This window comes from Lethenteron reissneri, chromosome 27 (genome assembly GCF_015708825.2).
Source record: "Lethenteron reissneri isolate LAM-NWPU_2019-01 chromosome 27, ASM1570882v1, whole genome shotgun sequence".
NCBI lineage: Eukaryota > Metazoa > Chordata > Hyperoartia > Petromyzontiformes > Petromyzontidae > Lethenteron > Lethenteron reissneri.
Window position 1 is genome coordinate 14,807,897 of NC_083805.1, and position 20,096 is coordinate 14,827,992.

The 20,096-nt window shown below is 43.8% G+C and overlaps 1 protein-coding gene across 1 annotated transcript; it reads left to right on the top strand.

Moving 5' to 3' along the window:
* The first annotated feature begins 602 nt into the window (after positions 1–602).
* LOC133348628 (uncharacterized) lies at positions 603–17,782 on the top strand. Its single transcript, XM_061561552.1, has 6 exons — positions 603–742; positions 4,017–4,096; positions 6,781–7,042; positions 11,852–12,006; positions 13,598–13,871; positions 17,340–17,782. The coding sequence occupies exons 2-6, from the start codon at positions 4,021–4,023 to the stop codon at positions 17,359–17,361; spliced, it is 789 nt and encodes a 262-aa protein (XP_061417536.1). The 5' UTR covers positions 603–742; positions 4,017–4,020; the 3' UTR covers positions 17,362–17,782.
* Positions 17,783–20,096: the final 2,314 nt, after the last annotated feature.

The window sequence follows — 20,096 nt, forward strand, 5'->3', positions numbered from 1 at the left end:
CCCCCCCCCCCCCCACCACAATGTGTGCAATTACTATTATAGGGTCGGTAGATTATAAAATTATAGCGATTAGACAGTATTATTGTAGCGCGGGGGGGGGGGGGGGGGACGGCACCCGTACCCAGCCTCAGCCGGGTGGGCAATTTATGCGAGGCCGGTGGCTCTGCACGGTGCTAGGCCTCGACAGCCACCACGCGACTCTGAGGTAAATTCATCAAAGTTTCACGTCCTCTACAGAGTGGTGAGGGAGGGAGAGTGGTGAGGGAGGGAGAGTGCTGAGGGAGGGAGAGTGGTGAGGGAGGGAGAGTGGTGTGGCGTATTAACATCGCCACTGGGGAGACAAAGGCGGCCGGGCGTGGTGGATACAAGTCCCGGGCTGAAGCTGGGTAGTACAGCTAGTACCGTACATTTTAGCACATTCAATGCAATGATGAATACGGCTTCAGCTGCATTTTGAAATGAAAGGTTACGTTTGGTCAATATTTACCTTGTACTTTGATGCACAGAAGCAGCTGTGAGCATGTTACCAAACACCCAGCAAATATTGTTCTTGAATCGAGAAGTGAATTGTGTCATTGTTTAGCTTTTTGTGAGAAAACAATGGCACGTTGTATTCAAGACGTACTCTATGTCCAAACACAAACACCATTTTAAAGCGTTATTTGGTTGAGGTTAAGAATAAAAAGGATGCAACACCCATTCGACATACCGTCAGCAGACTGCAGGATTGACGGACTACCAAGTAAGTGTACTACAATGTTGTACTATGACACAACAACACAGGTAAATGTAATGAGAATATGTTGGTCCCCTTTTATCTGGCAACAAACAGGTGTTTAAGACGTTAAAACACCAAACTGAAACCTTTTATAAAGAATCATGTCTGCATTAACCACAATACTTGTGGTCAGAATGCAAAAAAAAAAAAAAAAATACTCTTATAATATATGCATGTGTGTCTCTCTGCATGTGTATCTGCTTATGTTGTTTCCATGTCTGTGTTTTTTTGGTGTGTCTCGTTTGGTGTGTCGTGTGTGTCTCTCTCTGCATGTGTGTCTGCCTATGTTGTTTCCGTGTCTTGTGTTTTATCATTCATTCTTACCTGATGATGGTTGCTTGTGTTGCAACCAAAACGTCGTATTATATTATTATTATTTTATTTCTACGCGACTTTACCGAAAGAATCAACGAGTAATTCCTGCAGTCACGAAAGCTTCAAATCTAATATATGCGTTGTCCTTGAAACTGATTGGTCGACACCAGAGACAGCTTTTTTTAGAGCCTCGTCTCAAAACGGTGTTAGACCAGAGGATGCCTTTTGGCGACTTTTGGCGTCCTCTGGTCTAACACCGTTTTGAGATTATGCTTCAAAAGAAAGCTGTCTCTGGTGTGGACCCATCAGTTTCAAAGACAATAGATATATTATCAGAGTATGTTTTTTGTTTGAATTCTGACCACAAGTATTGTGGTTAATGCAGACATGATTCCTTGTAAAAGGTTTCAGTTCGGTGTTTTAACATCTTAAACACCTGGTTTTTGCCAGAAAAAAGTGGAAAAACCTGTAATACTTAGGTTTTTACGACCGATATTATTCTGAATGTGAGATTTCTGGTAACTGTCTGACGATGCCGGTTATAACCACGTCTGTACCCAATAGTAAAATGTTTGTTTGGATTGCTTTCCAACATTACCGGTGGTGCTGAATCAGTAATACATTGACGCGTTTTTTTCACGTGACAACTTCAGGTGGAGAGTTTAGGACACACGTTTCAGTTATGCGATCTGAGCCACAAATCAATGGTGAAACTAAAATGGTATTCGGATTTTATTCATAAGGATGCAGATACGTTCACATGCTGATGTCTCCATCTGTAGATCGTGACATGTGCCCAAGCAGCAGCAGCAGCAGGGCTTGTATATATGAAACACAAATGTGGCGTCTCTCGTAGCGTGTTCTATGTTTAAATACCCAAGTGCCACCTTGTTTTAACTCACAATAGGATGGTGGCACTTATGTCGTCTGCCCTGAGCCAGCGGTGGAGATTACACATTCACATGGTACAGCGCTAACGTCTGTATTAGGACATCCGCCATTGACTTCCCATAAAGTGGCACTCATTTTATCGATCGAGGAAGGATGATGGGCTGTCAAACCCCGGCCAGGAGTTGAACTTGTAATTTTGTGATTGTAGTACAACATTCTTGATATAAAAGTGCGTTGTTGTTTTTTGCAAAGTAATAAAAATATCTCAGTGTTTGCATGCTATTATCTGAGAGTTCAATGACCACAATGTGTAATGGACTGATGATTCACCGTGGCTTCATGAGCAACGGTTTATACATTGGTTTGATACTGAATGCTCCTTCATAGGGGCTAATTACATAGGAATATTATTATTGTGGATAGGCGTATCTTGTACAGGCACACCTCGTTGAATGTTGGGGTTACGTTCCTGGAAAATTCTGTGTTGGACATAACCGTGTTCGACAAATAATAGACCTTATGAGAAAATAGGCTTCCGTTCCGGGGTCCAAAATGATCACCCCTCCCTCTTTATATAGAACTAATTCTATTTTATTTCTGCCACTGTTATTGTACTCAAGGATGCTGAGTCGCTCTCTATTTATGGTCTGTGTACTCTATTTTTTATTATTACAGTACACGCTTTTATTTAACTCACTCTGTCTGTTGTCGTTGTTGTTGTCTTTGTTGCATCCTCAAATCTTGTAACTCAATTTTAACCCACTTCCCAATGTGGTATCGACTGCAAACTTGGTATACTTATGTCATACTGATGACAAGACTATATTCTATCATAAAAAAAATGTTTTAACAATATTTTTTATATGTTATGTTTCGGCTTGGGTCTAATTGTCCACGTTCAACTGACGTTGGCTGTAATTGCCCACGACCCCTTACGTTATGGCAAGCTTCGGGGCCACTTCCCGGAGTCGTGGAGTTCTTCCATTACTAGTACGGCACATTTAATTAAAATGTACCGTACTAGTGTTTTAAAAAAAAGTTGTTTTTAATATTACTTGTTAAATTTCACCTCGGCAAAAAACCGCCGTCTCTATTACTCTGCCCGCATCGCTTCACTTACGCCCAATCCTCGCCCCAGGCTCGTCGCTAACATTGTAACTTGAAAATTAATTATTCGCCAGCTAGGCGTCTGTGTGACTAACGTCAATGGCTTGATGGCTAGATGCAAGTGGCGATGCGCGTAAAGTCGCGTAGTGCCATTGTGCACGTTGAGCGCCGCATTGGTCACACGAAAACGTAACAAAATCGTACTCGCAAGAGAGTGCTGCATCCGCGGCACCACTCGTCAATGCAAAGATGAGAATCTTAGCCGCGTCCAACCGCACAGAGCAAATCCCTCGTCAACCCACGGGGCCGAACATCCTGGGAAATGCCGCGGTAGGCAAAGTACCTGCGGCGGTCAGACTCGTCATAGCTGAACTGAGTTGCCCGTCTACGAACTCAACGTCAAAGCACAGTACATTGCACAATAGCACGACAAAACATAAACATTGCATTGACTATACATCTGTAATATTAACGATGAGATGATGGGGGGAGGGCTGGTTGGTAGGTAGGAGTGGCTCAGCCCACCGTCCCCCCTCTTCCTCCGGGCGACAGACGCAACAACCTCTCTCACACTATGAGATCTCTTTTACCAGTGGCAAAATATAGTAGTAGGTTTTTACCCTTTTAAACTGGTACAAAACTGACACCTTTAATGTTTAATAAAGGTGTCAGGTTTGTACCAGTTTAAAAGGGTAATAACCTACTACTAAACCTCTCTCACCTTCACCACTCGCTTGCACGCTTGTACTCGAGTGGTCGTGCCTTACACGACAATTATCAGTATTCCAAGCCAGCCAGCCTCGCAGGGATCCAGGATATATCTAGTGGGAAATGTTGCCCTGCCTACAGGTCGAGTGCCCCCTTGCTCCAGGTCAAAGCTGCCTGTGCCCGTCACGCAGGCTGATGGTGCCGTTTTGTGTTTCAGGACAATGAAGCTCGTGCTCGTGCTGGCGGCGCTGGTGCAGCTTGGGGAATGTGGGAAAACACAAACAAACCCCACGATAGGTAACTATTTAACACAATTCCTCACTTCATCGAGCCTGCCTCTTTTCCATACACATGTGTTATTACCTGGCGTGCAAGCCATGCACACTTGTAAACCAGCGACTTGGAGGTGTGTAGCGTTGGTAAATCATGCAAGGATGAGAGCGGTGATGATGATGTGCGTGAGACACTCTACCTGCAGGGCTATGAGAGGTATCCAGTCGAAGGCAGTACACAAAATAAGTGTTTGACCCTCCTGGGTTTTTGTTTTGTTCTATCCCCATGCCTGCTTGGGTTTTCTGCGAGTACGGCAAACATTTTTCCGCCCACATGCAAAATACTGAAGACATTTTCTGAGAGATGCTTTAAGAGAACCCTCATAAAAATGTACGCATCAACATTAGCTTCCTGGCTTTGACATTCTTCCTTGAAGATACAGGTGAAACACTTATCCACCCACTCATTCACACACCCACTTCCCCACTCACCACTGATGAAACTATCAAGGGCATCAGAACATCTACAGGCCAATGTGAATGAATATCCTTCATAAATGGGAAGTTAAAGACAAGGCATAGGCATGTGACTGCAACCCAAACTATGGCCCATGCAGTGACCATCAAACAAAGACAGTCACTGCATCATGCACTTTCAGAGGCGCTTCTGTGGCCGTCTGGAACGTTCTTCCTTCCGATATTAGTAAGCCACTCGAGCTATGCACTTTTAAATCTAAACTTAAAACAATATTCTTTAGAACTGCTTTTTGTGTTCAGTTTGTTGTCCATCCCTTGCATCTCCGATTAGCACGGTTGGCTACGTACGGTGTGAAAGAAGTTCAGCATACATATGTAGTGTCAGTGATTTGGAGACGAGGTTTGTAGGAGGCTCGCCTGCACACTCTCTACAGTCGCTTAGCCGAGCCTATACACAACACTAGCCGTCTAACATTGATGGTGCTGACTGAGACAGCCAATAACTATCTGGCAGTGCAATATCGAGCGAGGACGGCAGTGACAACGACGACGAGACGATAGCAACGACGAGACGAGTCCAATCCCAGAACCGGCAGCCTCAAGCTCCCGCTCTTGGCTCCTGTTATCCTATCAGCGTGGCCTAGCTCCACCCTGGCCACGCCTCCCTTCTCGAACCCACTAGCAGTTCCCAGGGGCTTCCAGACGGGGTCCTCCTTGACCCTTGTCCCAGTTCCTCCGCCCTGCCAACACACCGTGCACACGCTCACCGGCGTGTGTACTGTCTGTCCAGCACAGTTACTGCTGCTGTCCACCATTACACACACATACAGTAAACAGCTCTCTCCTGATGCCCTCCCGTTGTGACTAGTAGACCTCGGCATTGGCACATAGCTCCGAAACATATTGCTGCCATAAGAAAGTCATATAATACAATTGTCCACACAATACTGGAGGAAGGCCAACTCATAATATTGCCATTCTTCCTGTGATGGTATAAGATTAGAATACTAACTTTTTATCCAATAATCATTCTTCTTCTTGATCACTGTGTCTACTGTGTAGCAGCTATGTAATTTTGGACAAATCATTGGCAATGAGACATGGTTGCATCAACAGCTTTGGCTGTGACGATTGAACTTGGGATGCCACCATGGCAATATATTAACTCCCTCACCTGGTGTACAGGAGGTCGTGGGTTTGATCTCGACTCTGACACCTGTATATTTGGAGTTTGCATGTCTCACTCCCCGTCGTTGTGTGGATTCTTCTCTGGGTGCTTCGGTTTTTCCCTCCACATTTAGAAACATGCATTTAGAATTCTTGGCTGCTATATATTTCCACATGATAAGCCACTTCGTTGAGCTATCATTTGTGGCCAGGTCGCTTCTGAAAAAGAGCTATATTGCACAATGGGCCTTACCTGTTCAAAGAAAAAATTGTTGAAAAGTCTAGTTTAGTTCTTTATAGTCCATGCTGCCTTTGCAACCTAGAGACTCGGTCGTTGATCTAACCATACGAGTGTTCCAGTTTTTCTCCGCTTTCCTTTCACTTGCAGTATGTATGCCACCTCAAATTCCAGTAACTAAATCGCAAGCATACTCGTTGCAAAGGTCGTGCGGGGACAAGCTGATGTTAAGAACACGGGACCAACACCCACGGTAAAGTGAGGGTCACGCGAAGATGCGGGACCACACCTCAGAGAAGTAAAGGCAGGTGACGGAATCAAGGCGTGAAACAAAAGACAGGAGTTTGGAGGAAACCTGAAGGGGGATATATATGGCGGGAAATAAGGAGAGAGGAGAGCCGAGCGGAACTTCGGAAGAGTTCCAGAAAGTTTGGGGAGAGAGAAAGAATATAATACATCCATACCAAAAAGACTTCCATCGTGTGGACTCATAATCGTTTTTTCACGATATAATGTAAAACCCTGCTTTAACATACTTCACCCTTGTCATTGCTATAATATATGGCACATCGCATATCCGACTCACTGAGGAATGAGGTATAGGCCAACATGTGATAAGGTTGCATAAGTGAATATTTATCGAAAGTGGCAGTTACACTGTGTTTAGTCAGACTGCATTGGGTGTGGCCGATTTATTTGCTTATTGGTTAAATTGGTGAGGGCGGATATGTGACTGCCCTATACCCGACTTAAGCACCGCTCTATGTATCAATCCCCTACAAACTGCAGATTATACACAAGTGCTCTCTTTCTCCTTCACCTTCTAGGCAATAACGGAGCCAGCACCAATTGTGAAGACAGTTCGCTTTCCCTCAACATTGACGGGAACCCGGAGATGAACTACAACCTGAAGAAATGCACGAGCTCGAAGGGTGGTCTTGATCAAAGTTGGTGGAAACTGGACATGCATCAGGAGGTTCAAGTCTACGCTGTGAATATAATGTTCCAGAGCGATAATATATACAAACACACATTTTCTACTAAAGTCCACATTGGAATAAATTCCGACTTCGTGACCGGATATGCGAAGCAAGTATATCCCAATTGAAATATGTGCATTATGTCTGCTGTTCCTCGCATTTAACATTCTCAGCCTTCATAGAAATCTACACCATCATTAGTACTGGCTTATTACAGGAAATTATAGAGTAGACTAACCGTTTGGGCAGTGGTCCGTGTTCAGTGGCCAGAAAAAAGGCCAACACTAAAAATGTTAGCTGACCACCTGCCACTGGACCCTGAATAAATCTGCTAGAAAAAGACTTCTGGCCGAGGAGTATAGTTACATATAGAAGATGCAATGATGTTCATGGCAGGATGGGATAAACAAGATGTAATTTCCAAATAAACCATGGGAGGAGAGTGTAATAGTTGTAATCAGGATGAGGAGGTTGTGATAGAGCATATGCACAAAATTGGGAAGGGCAGGTTACTTAAACAAGCACTGGGGACACCCAGAGTTTGGGAATTATTTGGGAAGACGTAAAGTCAGGTGTTGATGATATTGAGACGATAAGAGCAGTCCTCGGAGGTTGGGTATTGACTGCACAATCGTTTTGGCGTGTGACAGAAGGAAGAAATGGTGAGCTGCAGTGGCATCAACGACTAGTCCATGATGACTTCTTGATATGAGTATTGCTCCAAAAAATAGGCTGATCTCCTGTGAAACACAGGAGGCCAATGCAATTTGCAGTGGGAATTCAAAGCCAGAAACCTGGACATTTAGGTTAGAATACCAGCCTTTGGCCCAAAACACAAAATCTTCCGTGGAGTGAATATGATGGTCTCTGTCTGGTCACCAATGACTGCACAAAAGAGCCATTTACTCCTATAATGAGCCGAGAATGTCTATGTGTCCCACGCGTGACGTCAATCCACGTCGACTAGCCACTCTCATTAATAATTATAAATACTTGTATTTGGTCCTTTCGGTAAAGTCACGTAGATAGAAAAAAGAAAATAACAGAAAAACACGCATGCAGACTGTAGCCTGGTTTTTAATCGGAGTGAGTGTACTGGCAGTCTATAATGTAGACTGTAGCCTGTTTTTCAAGGTGGTGAGCGTATTGGCAGTCTATGGTGTAGACTGTAGTAATGGTTATTAAACTAAATGAGCGTATTGGCATTCTATAATGTAGACTGTAGCCTGATTCTTAACCTGAGTGAGCATACTGGCAGTCTATAATCTAGACTTATTCTTGGTTCTTTCAGTAATAAAAATTTAATGAAAATAAAAATAAACATGAAAAATTAAAACCACGACGTTTCGATCCCAACACAAGGGGTCGTCATCATGAGAAGGGGGGTTAGCCTCTAAAGGCAAACTGTTCATAAAGGTGTAAAGATGGGCGTATCCCAAGTGTGTCAACAGCATGGGCGGGGCAGCTAATATTAATGTAGGAGAAAGCAACGCCAACACAGTGGGTCTACACCAATCAAATGGCCGCCAGGCAATCATTGCACCTAGCTCCACATACCCACACTGCTGACGGTGGAAGTTGACAAGAAAACACAAATCAAGTCATGACCCAAAGTGGTTGATGTTATATTTACAATGATTGCTGAGTTTATAACCATCCTCTCGATTGAAATTGTGTTTGTGTCTATATATATGGATGGCATCATGAACGAATCTTTGTTGATAGCCAGTAAGCTTGCAAAGTACCATCGTCTTAGAGAAATCAATGTCGTGTGAACCAGCCGCATTAAAATAATGATCAGCCACGGCAGAAGTATTGGTCCTACTGTGTTTCAAATCTGCTCACGAACACGGACCGAGACATGTCACTTTGTTTCCCCAATGTAACTGCTGCCCCAGATACAGCTTAGTTTGTTTGTAGATGCCGGGATATTGCATGTCAGGAATCCTGTCCTTCACAGATGGGATCAGATCACGAATTGTATGTACTTTGTTAAATCGGACGTGGATCTTGTGTTTGTTCATGAGTTTGGAAATCTTTTTAGTTACCCCTGCTATGTATGGCAAGGTGATGGTTTTGATTGGATCCTCAGATGGCTCCTTCTTCACGATTGGGGTGTAGGCTTTGCGGATTGTGTAGTCAGAATATACATTCGCCTTGAGAGCTTGGTGTACGTGTTTGAGTTCACTGGTTAGGTGTTCATGGTCGGAGATACATTGAGCTCCATGGTGTAGCGTTTAGATGAGGGAATTCTTCTGGGATGGATGGTGGTGGGAATCAGGTTTTAGATAGGCGTCTGTATGGGTTACTTTCATGTAGACAGAATGTCGCATTGAACCATCAAGTCACTTTGTGATTCAGACATCCAAGAGAGGTAGCTTGCCATCCTTTTCTACCTCCATGGTGAATTTGATGGCTGGGTGTATGGAATTGATGTGGGTGAGGAATTGGTTCAGAGCCGGTCAGCCATGTGACCAGATGACAAACGTGTCATCCACGTACCTCTTCCACAAGAACAGGTGTAGAGTGGATGCCTTGACGCGTCCATCTCAAATTTTTCCATTAAAATATTGGCTACAACCGGATAATAAGGGAGAATCCATTGGGGTGCCTTCAGTTTATTTGTAGAATGTTCCATTCCAGGTGAAGTATGTATTGATGAGGCAGTGTCTCCCCAGGGCCAGTACATCAGCATTCAATCCTTATTGGACCAAATCTTGAATGATTGCAATGGTACCGGGCACAGGAACTTTGGTGAACAAAGAAACTAACTAACACCGAACCAGTGCGGCAGCAGTTACATTGGGGAAACTAAGCGACATGTCTCGGACCATGTTCATGAGCATAAGGCATATTTGAAACACGATAGGACCAATATTTCTTCCGTGGCTGATCATTATTTCAATGTGGCCGGCTCACACGAAATTGATTTCTCTAAGACTATAATACCTTGCAAGCCTACTGGCTATCAACAAATATTCGTTCATGAAGCCATTCACATATACAGACACAGACACAATTTCAACCGAGAGGATGGTTATAAACTCAGCAATCATTGGAAAGATGTCAACAACCACTTTGGGTCTTGACATGATTTGTGTTTTCTTGTCAACCTCCACCGTCAGTAGTGTAGGTATTTGGAGCTCGGTGCAATGATTGCCTGGTGGCCCTTTGATTGGTGTAGACCCACTGTGTTGGCGTTGCTTTCTCCTACATTAACATTAGCTGCCCTGCGCATGCTGCTGACACACTTGGGATACGCCCATCTTTAAACCTTTATAAACAGTTTGCCTTTAGAGGCTAACCCCCCTTTTCCTGATGACGATCGCTTGTGTTGGGATCGAAACGTCGTGGTTTTTTGTTTTTATTTGTATTTTTTATATTTATTTGTATTTTATTTGTATTACTGAAAGAACCAAGAATAAGTCTACATTATAGACTGCCAGAACGCTCACCGAGGTTAAGAACCAGGCTACAGTCTACATTATAGACTGCCAGTACACTCACTCAGCTTAATAACATTGTTACAGTCTAAATTATAGACTGGCCGTACATTCACCAAATCTTAATGACCAGGCCACAGTCTACATTATAGACTGCCAGTACACTCACTCCGATTAAGAACCCAGGCTACAGTCTACATTAGTGTTTTTTTTCTTCTATTTTAATTGTATTATTACATTTTTTATTCACTTTATTTACTATTATAATTATTATTCTTTCTATCTACGTGACTTTACCGAAAGAACCAAAGAATATGATTTCCTGCAGACACGAAAGTTTTATGTCAAAATTGAATCATGAACAGGTGATGTCCTCTAAATGGACCCCCTCCCCTCATTAATAATCATGCGTGGGTGACGTCACTCCACATGGAGTACGCGCCCTCCTCATTAATAATCATGAGCATGTGCCGTCACAGCGCCCCTCATTAATAATTATGAACAGATGACGTCCTCCAAATGGACACCCCACCCCCATTCATAATAATTAGCGGGTGACGTCACTCCACATGGGGGGGCGAGGTGCCTCCTCCCCCCTCCTCGGCGTCAACTTACAACCCTCACTACAAAGGCAGAACCCTCGCGTCACGCGGTCTCCGTAACGCTGTTGAGACATCAAAGTAAAAAGGACGTCGTGATGAACAAGGGATTATAACCTTTAAATGAAATAAGTCTGTGTCACCGCGGCCTTACAAATTGCACACGAATTGATGTAATGAATATCACGTCGCGGTCTGATTTCCGCTTGCAAGTTTCAGATTCACTGCAATACACCCGTCCTTGGACTGGCAAAAGGCTAGTCACAAATATTTGGTCATGCGCTGAACTGAGTTAAGGTCACATGCGGGTGGATTTGTGGGGGCCTCATAGGAGCATCACGATAGTGTGTTCAGAACACAGTTCTTCTCTGCGGGGATGTACAAAAGTGGTGCTGTCTGCACTGATCACCATCAGTGACTCTGTGACAAGAGTAGGTCATGGTGTTCCCGAATCGTACCACAAGTCCTATGGCTGACATTTCAGATATTTTCTGGCTCAAATTAGAAATTTACTCAGGGCCACGACTGGAGTGGCACTCATTATTGTCAGTGGTGCAAATTATACGTTGCCAATGTAGGGGCCAATCTCCCAATAATATAAACACTGTTGAATTCTCACCAAGTGGTGCTTATTTTATTGGCTCCAGAGGGATGATGGATTTAACTGAATCCTGACCACGATTTGAAATTTCAGTCTTTCGACTGTGAATCGAATGTTTTTTTCCCAGTACCTTCCAGCTGAATTTGACCAGGACATGGTGACACCGGAACAACACAATGACTAAACGTCTAAGTAAGCATCTGGCTGCTGTGTGCAGATGAAGGGCATAAACAAAGTTGATGTTCGTAATTGCAACGGTTCTATATTTTTTGCAGGTGCAAAACTCTCAAGAAGACTGCCCAAAGCACTGTGGTGACATTTAACTGTAAAGGAGTGAAGGGATGCTACATCTCCATCAACTCCACATCCTATGCTCCGTTGAGTTTAAGCGAGGTTAAAGTCTCCACTACTCCCCTCTTGCAAAATGAAAGTATGTGAATCAATTCTCCTTATTTCACATTTAGATTGTGGATGGCTATACATACACCAGGTCTGTGAACTGAGGTTGTGAGTCTTCTTGGTTCTTTCGGTAAAGTCACGTAGAAGGGAAATAATACAATGATAAAACATAATAAAATACAATCCTCACGACGTTTCGGCCACAACGCAAGCAGCCGTGCTCAGGTGAAGACAGCGTCTTTCCGGCAGCCCTGTTCTTCACCTGAGGACGGCTGCTTGCGTTGTGGCCGAAACGTCGTGAGAAGTGTATTTTATTATGTTTTATTCGTTTATTATTTCCCTTCTACGTGACTTTACCGAAAGAACCAAGAAGATGAATCCCTGCAGTCACGAAAGCTTTAAATCGAAATTTGAGGTTGTGAGTGTTGTCATGCAATTAACACTTTGCAGGGCATAGTGGTGACTTCAGAAGTCATTCAGGAACAGCATCTCCCGGGGCCAATCTCGCAATCGATCGCGAGACTTGTTTCACTCAATTGGAATATAATTAGGATCTTTGTCAATAATAATTTTCTTGTTTCGTATGGTGTTTGTGGGGGGGGGGGGGAGAAAGGATATACAGTAACAACAACAACAAATCTGTTATCCAGAATCCATGGGGAATTAAGGGTGCTGGTTAATTAAATATGCCGGTTATCTAAGAGTTATACTTATGGTTCACCACATTTTCCAAGTTACATAAAACTTTTCAAGAAAAAAACCTAAGCCCTACATTTTAATGATGGCATAAGAAGTAATATGCTCTTTGACAGAGGTACTCACCGGTGAGTTGTAGAACATTCTAAGTTAATTGTAGAGAAGCAGTGGGGCCCGTTTAGAGTACACAATACAGCGGTAGAGTATTATTTGTATAGACTGCCGCTAGTGCCATCACTCGGCAACGTCCTGAAGCTCCCGTAAACAACAAGTAATAATTATTACATTTTATAGAGCGTCATGCAATTTCCATCCCACAACACTGCACATCAATTGATGATGCAAGCACAAAACCCCCACTTTTTAGCAAATCCAAAACTGAAAGATTAATACATGAATAACGAGAACAAAAATGTGCACGGATGCGCAAAGGAAGACTCATATTGCCGTCTATGACAGATGCCCGTTAATAAGAGCATTCCGGATGGTAAAGTGCCGAATAACAGAGCTTTTGCTGTTTTTGTATATTTAATTTATAAACCATTACACATCATCCGGGGTAGCTGAGCGGATTCCGCTCGTTACACCAGAATACGCGTATTGTTTTGGGCGGTCATCAGTGATGTGCGGACGATGGTTTGCACCTCACTACATTCCCGGTTTTTCATTTACGGAGGAAATATTGCACACCTTCCATGTGTTGTTCAGACAGTTCAGAGTAGTCCTCAATTGTCGGGGCAGAGATAAACCAGGGATGTTCCTTCCTCAGGTCTTCAATAAGGTTCTTGTTTATTAACCGGTGTAATTATTTAGCGAGAGTAATACGGTTTGACTAACAATGTTTTTTTTTTGTATTCGGAGATTGTTATTACCCTATCAAGCGATGGCATAACACACTCTAACTTGAGGACATTTTCTTTCACCAGTGAGCGTGGCGTACGGGGAGGCGATGCAGTCGAGCACAGTCGGGCCCGACCACAAAGCGTCCAAAGCCATCGACGCTACCAACGGCACCAACTTCTGCAGTGGGATGTGCAGCGCCACCAGCTACGAGTGGGAGCCCTGGTTCTGCATCGAGCTTGACGACGTGTACACGGTGGACGCCGTCAGGATCACCAATCGAGACGACGCGGAGGGCATTCGTCTCTTTGGAGCGCACATTAAAGTGGGAGAATCGTCCAATCACAACGATAATGCCCTGTAAGTAACAACACCAATACCGATTATTTCCCCAGCAAAGCCTCGCCTGGTCACACAAAGAGAAGCGTCCTGCATTGGGGATCTTCCATTGATGAGCATTTGTCATTCTAGATTTGAAGCTTTCGTGACTGCAAGGATTCATGCTCTTAGGCTTTTTCGGTAAAGTCACGTAGGTAAAATTTTTAAATAAAATTAATACAAGTAATAATAGAAATAAAATAATAAATCACGACGTTTCGGAGGCAACACAAGTCTCCGTCATCAGGTGGGACCGTCACAGCTAAAATTACTGCATCAGGTAATAAATCACGACGTTTCGGAGGCAACACAAGTCTCCGTCATCAGGTGGGACCGTCACAGCTAAAATTACTCACCTGATGCAGTAATTTTAGCTGTGACGGTCCCACCTGATGACGGAGACTTGTGTTGCCTCCGAACCGTCGTGATTTATTATTTTATTTCTATTATTACTTATATTAATTTTATTTTTAACCTACGTGACTTTACCGAAAAAGCCTAAGAGTATGAAGCATTTGGCATGTTGAACTTCTTTCGCACCTGCATGTCGCCAACCGTGATAATCGAAGGCATGTGGGTAGTAATGCAGGCAAGTGGGTAGTACCTGGAGAAGAGCCACATACGAGGGGGTGACACTGAACAGTTAGTTTAACACGTAGGCTTTCGCGACCAATATCATCCATACTCAGATTCTAAATGTTGTGGCTTGGCTCTCCAACACACCGGTTAGTGCTGTACTAGTGACGAATTGACCACGTTCTGTTTACGTAACAACCCTTACTAGTTGGCTGTGTCGGGTGGTGGCGGGTTTTAACGACACATTTTTTCTATGCAATCTAACCCAAAAACCTCTATTATGAACTCCTAGTCACATCACGACCCCACATCTGTATTACCTGGGCACGTGTTAGTGATCATCCATTCCAAGTAGTAACCAGGCTTGGTTTCTGGGGTCTGACAACTCGTAGTTGATGACTCACTACATTGTGCAGGTTTCCCCGATACAAGCCCCTAACCAGTGGAGATCCCACGACACAGGAAACAGGGGGCCGCAAGTATTGGAGGGATGGTTCCCACATCCACAACCAGTGTAACACTTCCAGCAGTGGGATGAGATCTTGGAGGTCAGCTGACCCCCAGGCTAGAGATATACACAACTACAGGCGGGCATTGGAATGTTTGAGATGTAAAGTGATGATAATTGGTTTTTTACCCTTCTATCTGGCAACAAAACTGACACCTTTTTACAAGGAGTCATGTTTGCATAGACCGCAATACCTGCAGTCATAATACAAACAAAAGACATAACTCTGACAATGTGCACTGTCCTTGAAGTTGATTGGTCCACACCCGAGACAGCTTTCCTTAGAGCCTAGTCCAGGGGCGGTTTCTTCATTAGGGCAATTGGGCGACGCACCACCAATGTCATTGAACCACAGAGTCACGCTAGCCGTCACTGTCAGCCTCTGGATATAGTCCAATCAGCGTCATGTCACGTTCTGTGGAGTACCGCCTCTTTTTGGGCGATTTCACTCCGGCTGAGAATCGCCCCGAGTGGCCCCATAGACTTACATTGAAAGATGTTTTTTTCGAACGGGGGCGCTGCAATGCATTCTCTATGGCTTCCGGGAGGGCTCGCCCTAACGTGCTTACGTCATCATACGTGCTAACGTCATCATACGTAAGCACGTTTCATCCAACAATATCATTTATCGCCACCTAGTGGAATCTTCTTCTTGGTTCTTTCGGTAAAGTCACGTAGAAGGGAAGTAATAAAATAATAAAAATAAAACATAATAAAATTATTCTCACGACGTTTCGGCCACAACGCAAGTTATTCTCACGACGTTTCGGCCACAACGTTCCACTCACTGGCATGGTGCAGTGTGCAGAGTAATGTATGGTGTCGTAATTGTATAGTAAATATATAGCAGTGTGATACACATTAGGGTGGGTAGAATAATACATAGTGTTATATTAAAATGGATAAGGCAGCAACTGCAGCAGCAGCAGCAACTGCAGCAGCAGCAACTGCAGCAGCAGCAGCAACTGCAGCAGCAGCAGCAACTGCAGCTCCCTTTGATGCTGTTAATCCTGCATAATGCACATGCATATGTAGTACTAATCACATTCCTGCATTTCCCATAAATATGCTAAATTCCTCTTGATATGCAAATTCCTTTGTCAAGGCGCCCAGCTTATATATATGCTCCAAGCTCGTGTGCTGTTTCATTCAGACTCTGTCGCCTCGACGGACCTGGTTTTCACCTGAGGACGGCTGCTTGCGTTGTGGCCGAAACGTCGTGAGAATAATTTTATTATGTTTTATTTTTATTATTTTATTACTTCCCTTCTACGTGACTTTACCGAAAGAACCAAGAAGATGAATCCCTGCAGTCACGAAAGTTTTAAATCAAAATCTAGTGGAATCTTTAATAAAATAAACTTGAGTGGTTTGTTTTAATAGTGAGTATAGAAACAAACAAGATGTATTGTAAGAGTCACTTTATTTTTCATTAATATTAAAGAAGTGAAGTTGCCTTTACATGCTTAAGCTGTTAATTTATCCATTGCATGGGTGGACCTTATCCTTATCAATCATCCAGACATTTGCCCCCCCTGAGAGATTTTGCAGGAGCCGCCACTGGCCTAGTCTCACATGGGTTGGACCAGATGACGCCTTTTGGCTAGGCTCTAAGGAAAGCTGTCTCGGGTGTGGACCAATCAACTCCAAGGACAGTGCACATTGTCAGAGTTATATCTTTTGTTTGTATTATGACTGCAGGTATTGCGGTCTATGCAAACATGACTCCTTGTAAAAAGGTGTCAGTTTTGTTGCCAGATAGAAGGGTAAAAAAAACAATTATCATATTTTTACTGGCAAATGAGGTTCCCATAATGTAAAGTGATGTGAGGCATTATATGTTTATTATTTATTTTTATTAATTATTTTTACCTACGTGACTTTACCAGAAAAAAACCTAAGAGTATGATGTGAGGCACTTTTGAAATACTGGGGCACTAAACACCCAATAAGTGCGAACCCTTATCCTCAGCTGTCACTTGTCACCACCTGCGGGATCTGGAAGAAGTAAGGAAGCGATGGTGAGTCATGGTGGTATTGGTCATAATTAGCTTTCACGTGAACGTAATTGTTACTTCAGCCATTACGAGGTGGGGGTGGGGGTACAAGCCCCATAGGTTAATTTATAGAATTGTCACTGCTGAATGCGCCACCTACACTGTTTAAACTTAAGGGTTTTTTTGTATGAGAGTGGCCACAAAAACAATGCTTCTGATTTTTAAGATTCAAATGCTTTTCGGAGTGGAGACAAAACTGCGGCTTTTGGCGAATTCTGAAGCGTCTTGCTGCCACGTGTCCACTCGTGCTGTGTGCTCCTGGGTCGTGCGTTGCTCTGATCGCTGTCGCACCGCCGCGCTGTCTTCCAGATGCGCAAAAGACATTTTGTGACTCCGGGCCAATCGGCGCGCTTCCCGTGTGAATCACAGCGGGGCCAATACGTCTTCATCGTCATCCCTGGGAGGAAGGACTCGCTGAGTCTGTGTCAGGTTAAGCTCGACGTGTGGGATGATGGCTCTCACGTGAACGTGGTATACTAGCCCGAATATTCATACAAAAGTGATTACTGGGCGACATTACTGGTACATCAGGTGTATACAATCATGGTTGGCATTGCCCGTCCCAGTGATGTCAAAGAATAAACTAAAGTCGTGTCCAGTTGATTATAAACTATAACAATAAGGTACTTCGTAATACATTTTGGGTCAGATTGCGGAAATAAAATGTATGTCTTACACCATCCTCCACCCTTACCCCGCATCTCGGATTAGCGCGGTTGGCCATGTACGGTGCAAAAGAAGTTCAACACACATACATACACTCGACATAGGGGCCGTCCATAAATGACGTCACGCACCTAGGGGGAGGGGGGTCAGATATTTGTGACGATGTGTGACGAGGGGGGGGGGGGGGTGAGAAATGTGACGTCACATCAAAATGCACAACTTTAAATAAACATAGACAACACGTTCTACTTAATTAAATAGAAGTTTTAATAAATGTTTTATCCTACAACATCAGAGTGCAGCGCCACATTAAATACGCACTACAATGACAATAGCTTAAAGCGATTTGAAGCATGTTTTATTGGGGAGGGGGGGGGCAGAGCTTTGTGACATCATATTTGAGGGGGGGGTCTGACTTTTTGTGACGCCGTGTGACGATGGGGGGGGGGGGGGGGGTCAAAATCGTCCAAAATCGCGTGACGTCATTTATGGACGGCCCCATAGCCAATTAATAAAGTTGACAGGTGCACAAGCATCCCTGTGTATTCTTTAGCACCACTGGCTGGTATGTCGGAGGGCGATCCACAATCCAGAGTGTACAACGCACATTTTAATCACGCAAACTGATTGATTGAAACATATATTATGAATCGTATTGGTCTTGAAAGGTCACGTGTTAAATAATCATGTACTTTGTCGTAATTTACAGCCCCTTGTCAATCCACTGCTGGATGGAGGCCTCCCCACGCCATGTCAGTCAATGTGAGTTGTGGGATTACACTCACGTGAGAAGGTAACTCCAAGGATCGGTTCAGATATCAATCGCAGCCGGTTGTTTGTCGCGTAACTTGGATTGCTAGTGCAGTTTGCTAAACCCTGCACTACCGCACCGCCCATTTGTACTATTTAGTTGCATTGTCATAGAATGGGGAGTCATTTTCGCACTGCGCTCTGAACCCATCACCTAGGTTTGAGTCCCAGCCATGGCTAACGTCAGTGGTGAATGAGGTCTGCACCAATCATTGGCCTCTTCCCCTTCTCAAATAACCCCCACAACCAATGCGGAACGGGAAGGTGCCTTCACTCAGCAGTGGATTGACAAAGAGCTCTAAATTATATTGCATGTATGACTTAAAAATATCTAATGGAGATAAATAATTACGTTGTATTCAACCATTTAAGTTTCACTCGTTTTTACGATGGCCCTGCGTCGAGATGTGTGACCAATTATGTGTTAAGGGTGTTTTGCGATGTGAGAATGAAACTCGAGCAACTGGAGAAAATTAACACAAACAAATGGACGAGTAGCCTGCAAGTCCTTTGGACGTGACCATCCTGCCCTCCAGCCACCCAGCCAGAATTTTTTCTCCGAATTTACTATGATTGGGTTATTATCCTATGATTAGTTGTCACAAAATCATGAGAGAAGAAATATCTTAGTCGTAAAATCATGAACAAAATGTTTTGGGTGGGACACGTCAGACATACACATAGAAACTGGACAGAAATGGAATGTTCATCCTAACAAAAACCTTGACACGCTATAGTGCAAATCGGCTCGATACAGGGCTGACAACATATCGTGTGGGTGATTTCAGGATAGTCCATGTCCTGACATAGCCTGACCAATGGGAAGCTGTTTTGTATGCGGTCCCCTCAACGTGCATAGCACCAGGTCCAAGACTCTCATCCCCACCTGTAAGAACTGTTAGAGCCAGATTCCCATGTATATACTGCATCTCAATCAGCTAAAACCTCCCTAAATCACGTCACTTGTGTGTGGACACTCTCCTTGAAAATCAGACGCGACTCCGTGCAGCAGCGTTGAGGCTCATATGGAGCCTCTTCCCCGTTAACCTCATCTCTTCTGACCCCTTTTATTAAATCCTTTATATTAAGTTCGCATGCTTGCTTGCTTGCTTGCGTGCTTGCTTGCTTGCGTGCTTGCTTGCTTACGACCGTGCAAATCTTTCGGTCGTTTTTGAACCCACTTCCCGTGATCCAATCGAGCTGACATTTTCCACACAGACTCGTTGTGCCAGACAATTAATGTTCGTGAAAAAAAATTCCCAAAATTTTACACTTTTTAGGCAAAAAAAAAATATTTTACATATATTGGCTGAACGTCACAGTATAAGAGCCCAGAGCGTAACCCATCCACAGGCCGTGGCGGAGTAGCGCAGTTGGTAGTGCCCTCGCTTCCCATGCCAAAGGTCGCGGGATCGATCCCTGCGTCCTCCACAGGCGAATATATTTTTTAAATCCTTTATATTAAGTTCGCTGCCACGCATATAAAGGATTTATAATGAAAAACTTAGTTTTTACGGGTTATACTTATACATTTTCTCTGTCCCTTTTCCATCTCTTTTCTCCTATTTCCCACCTTTCTCTTCTCTCTTC

Excerpts from the sequence above, each read along its gene's own strand:
- LOC133348628 (XM_061561552.1), top strand. The coding sequence starts at position 4,021 with ATGAAGCTCGTGCTCGTGCTGGCGGCGCTGGTGCAGCTTGGGGAATGT. Across the intron at positions 7,043-11,851 it reads TTCGTGACCGGATATGCGAA|GTGCAAAACTCTCAAGAAGA; the intron begins GCAAGTATATCC and ends TATTTTTTGCAG. Across the intron at positions 12,007-13,597 it reads TCCCCTCTTGCAAAATGAAA|TGAGCGTGGCGTACGGGGAG; the intron begins GTATGTGAATCA and ends TTCTTTCACCAG.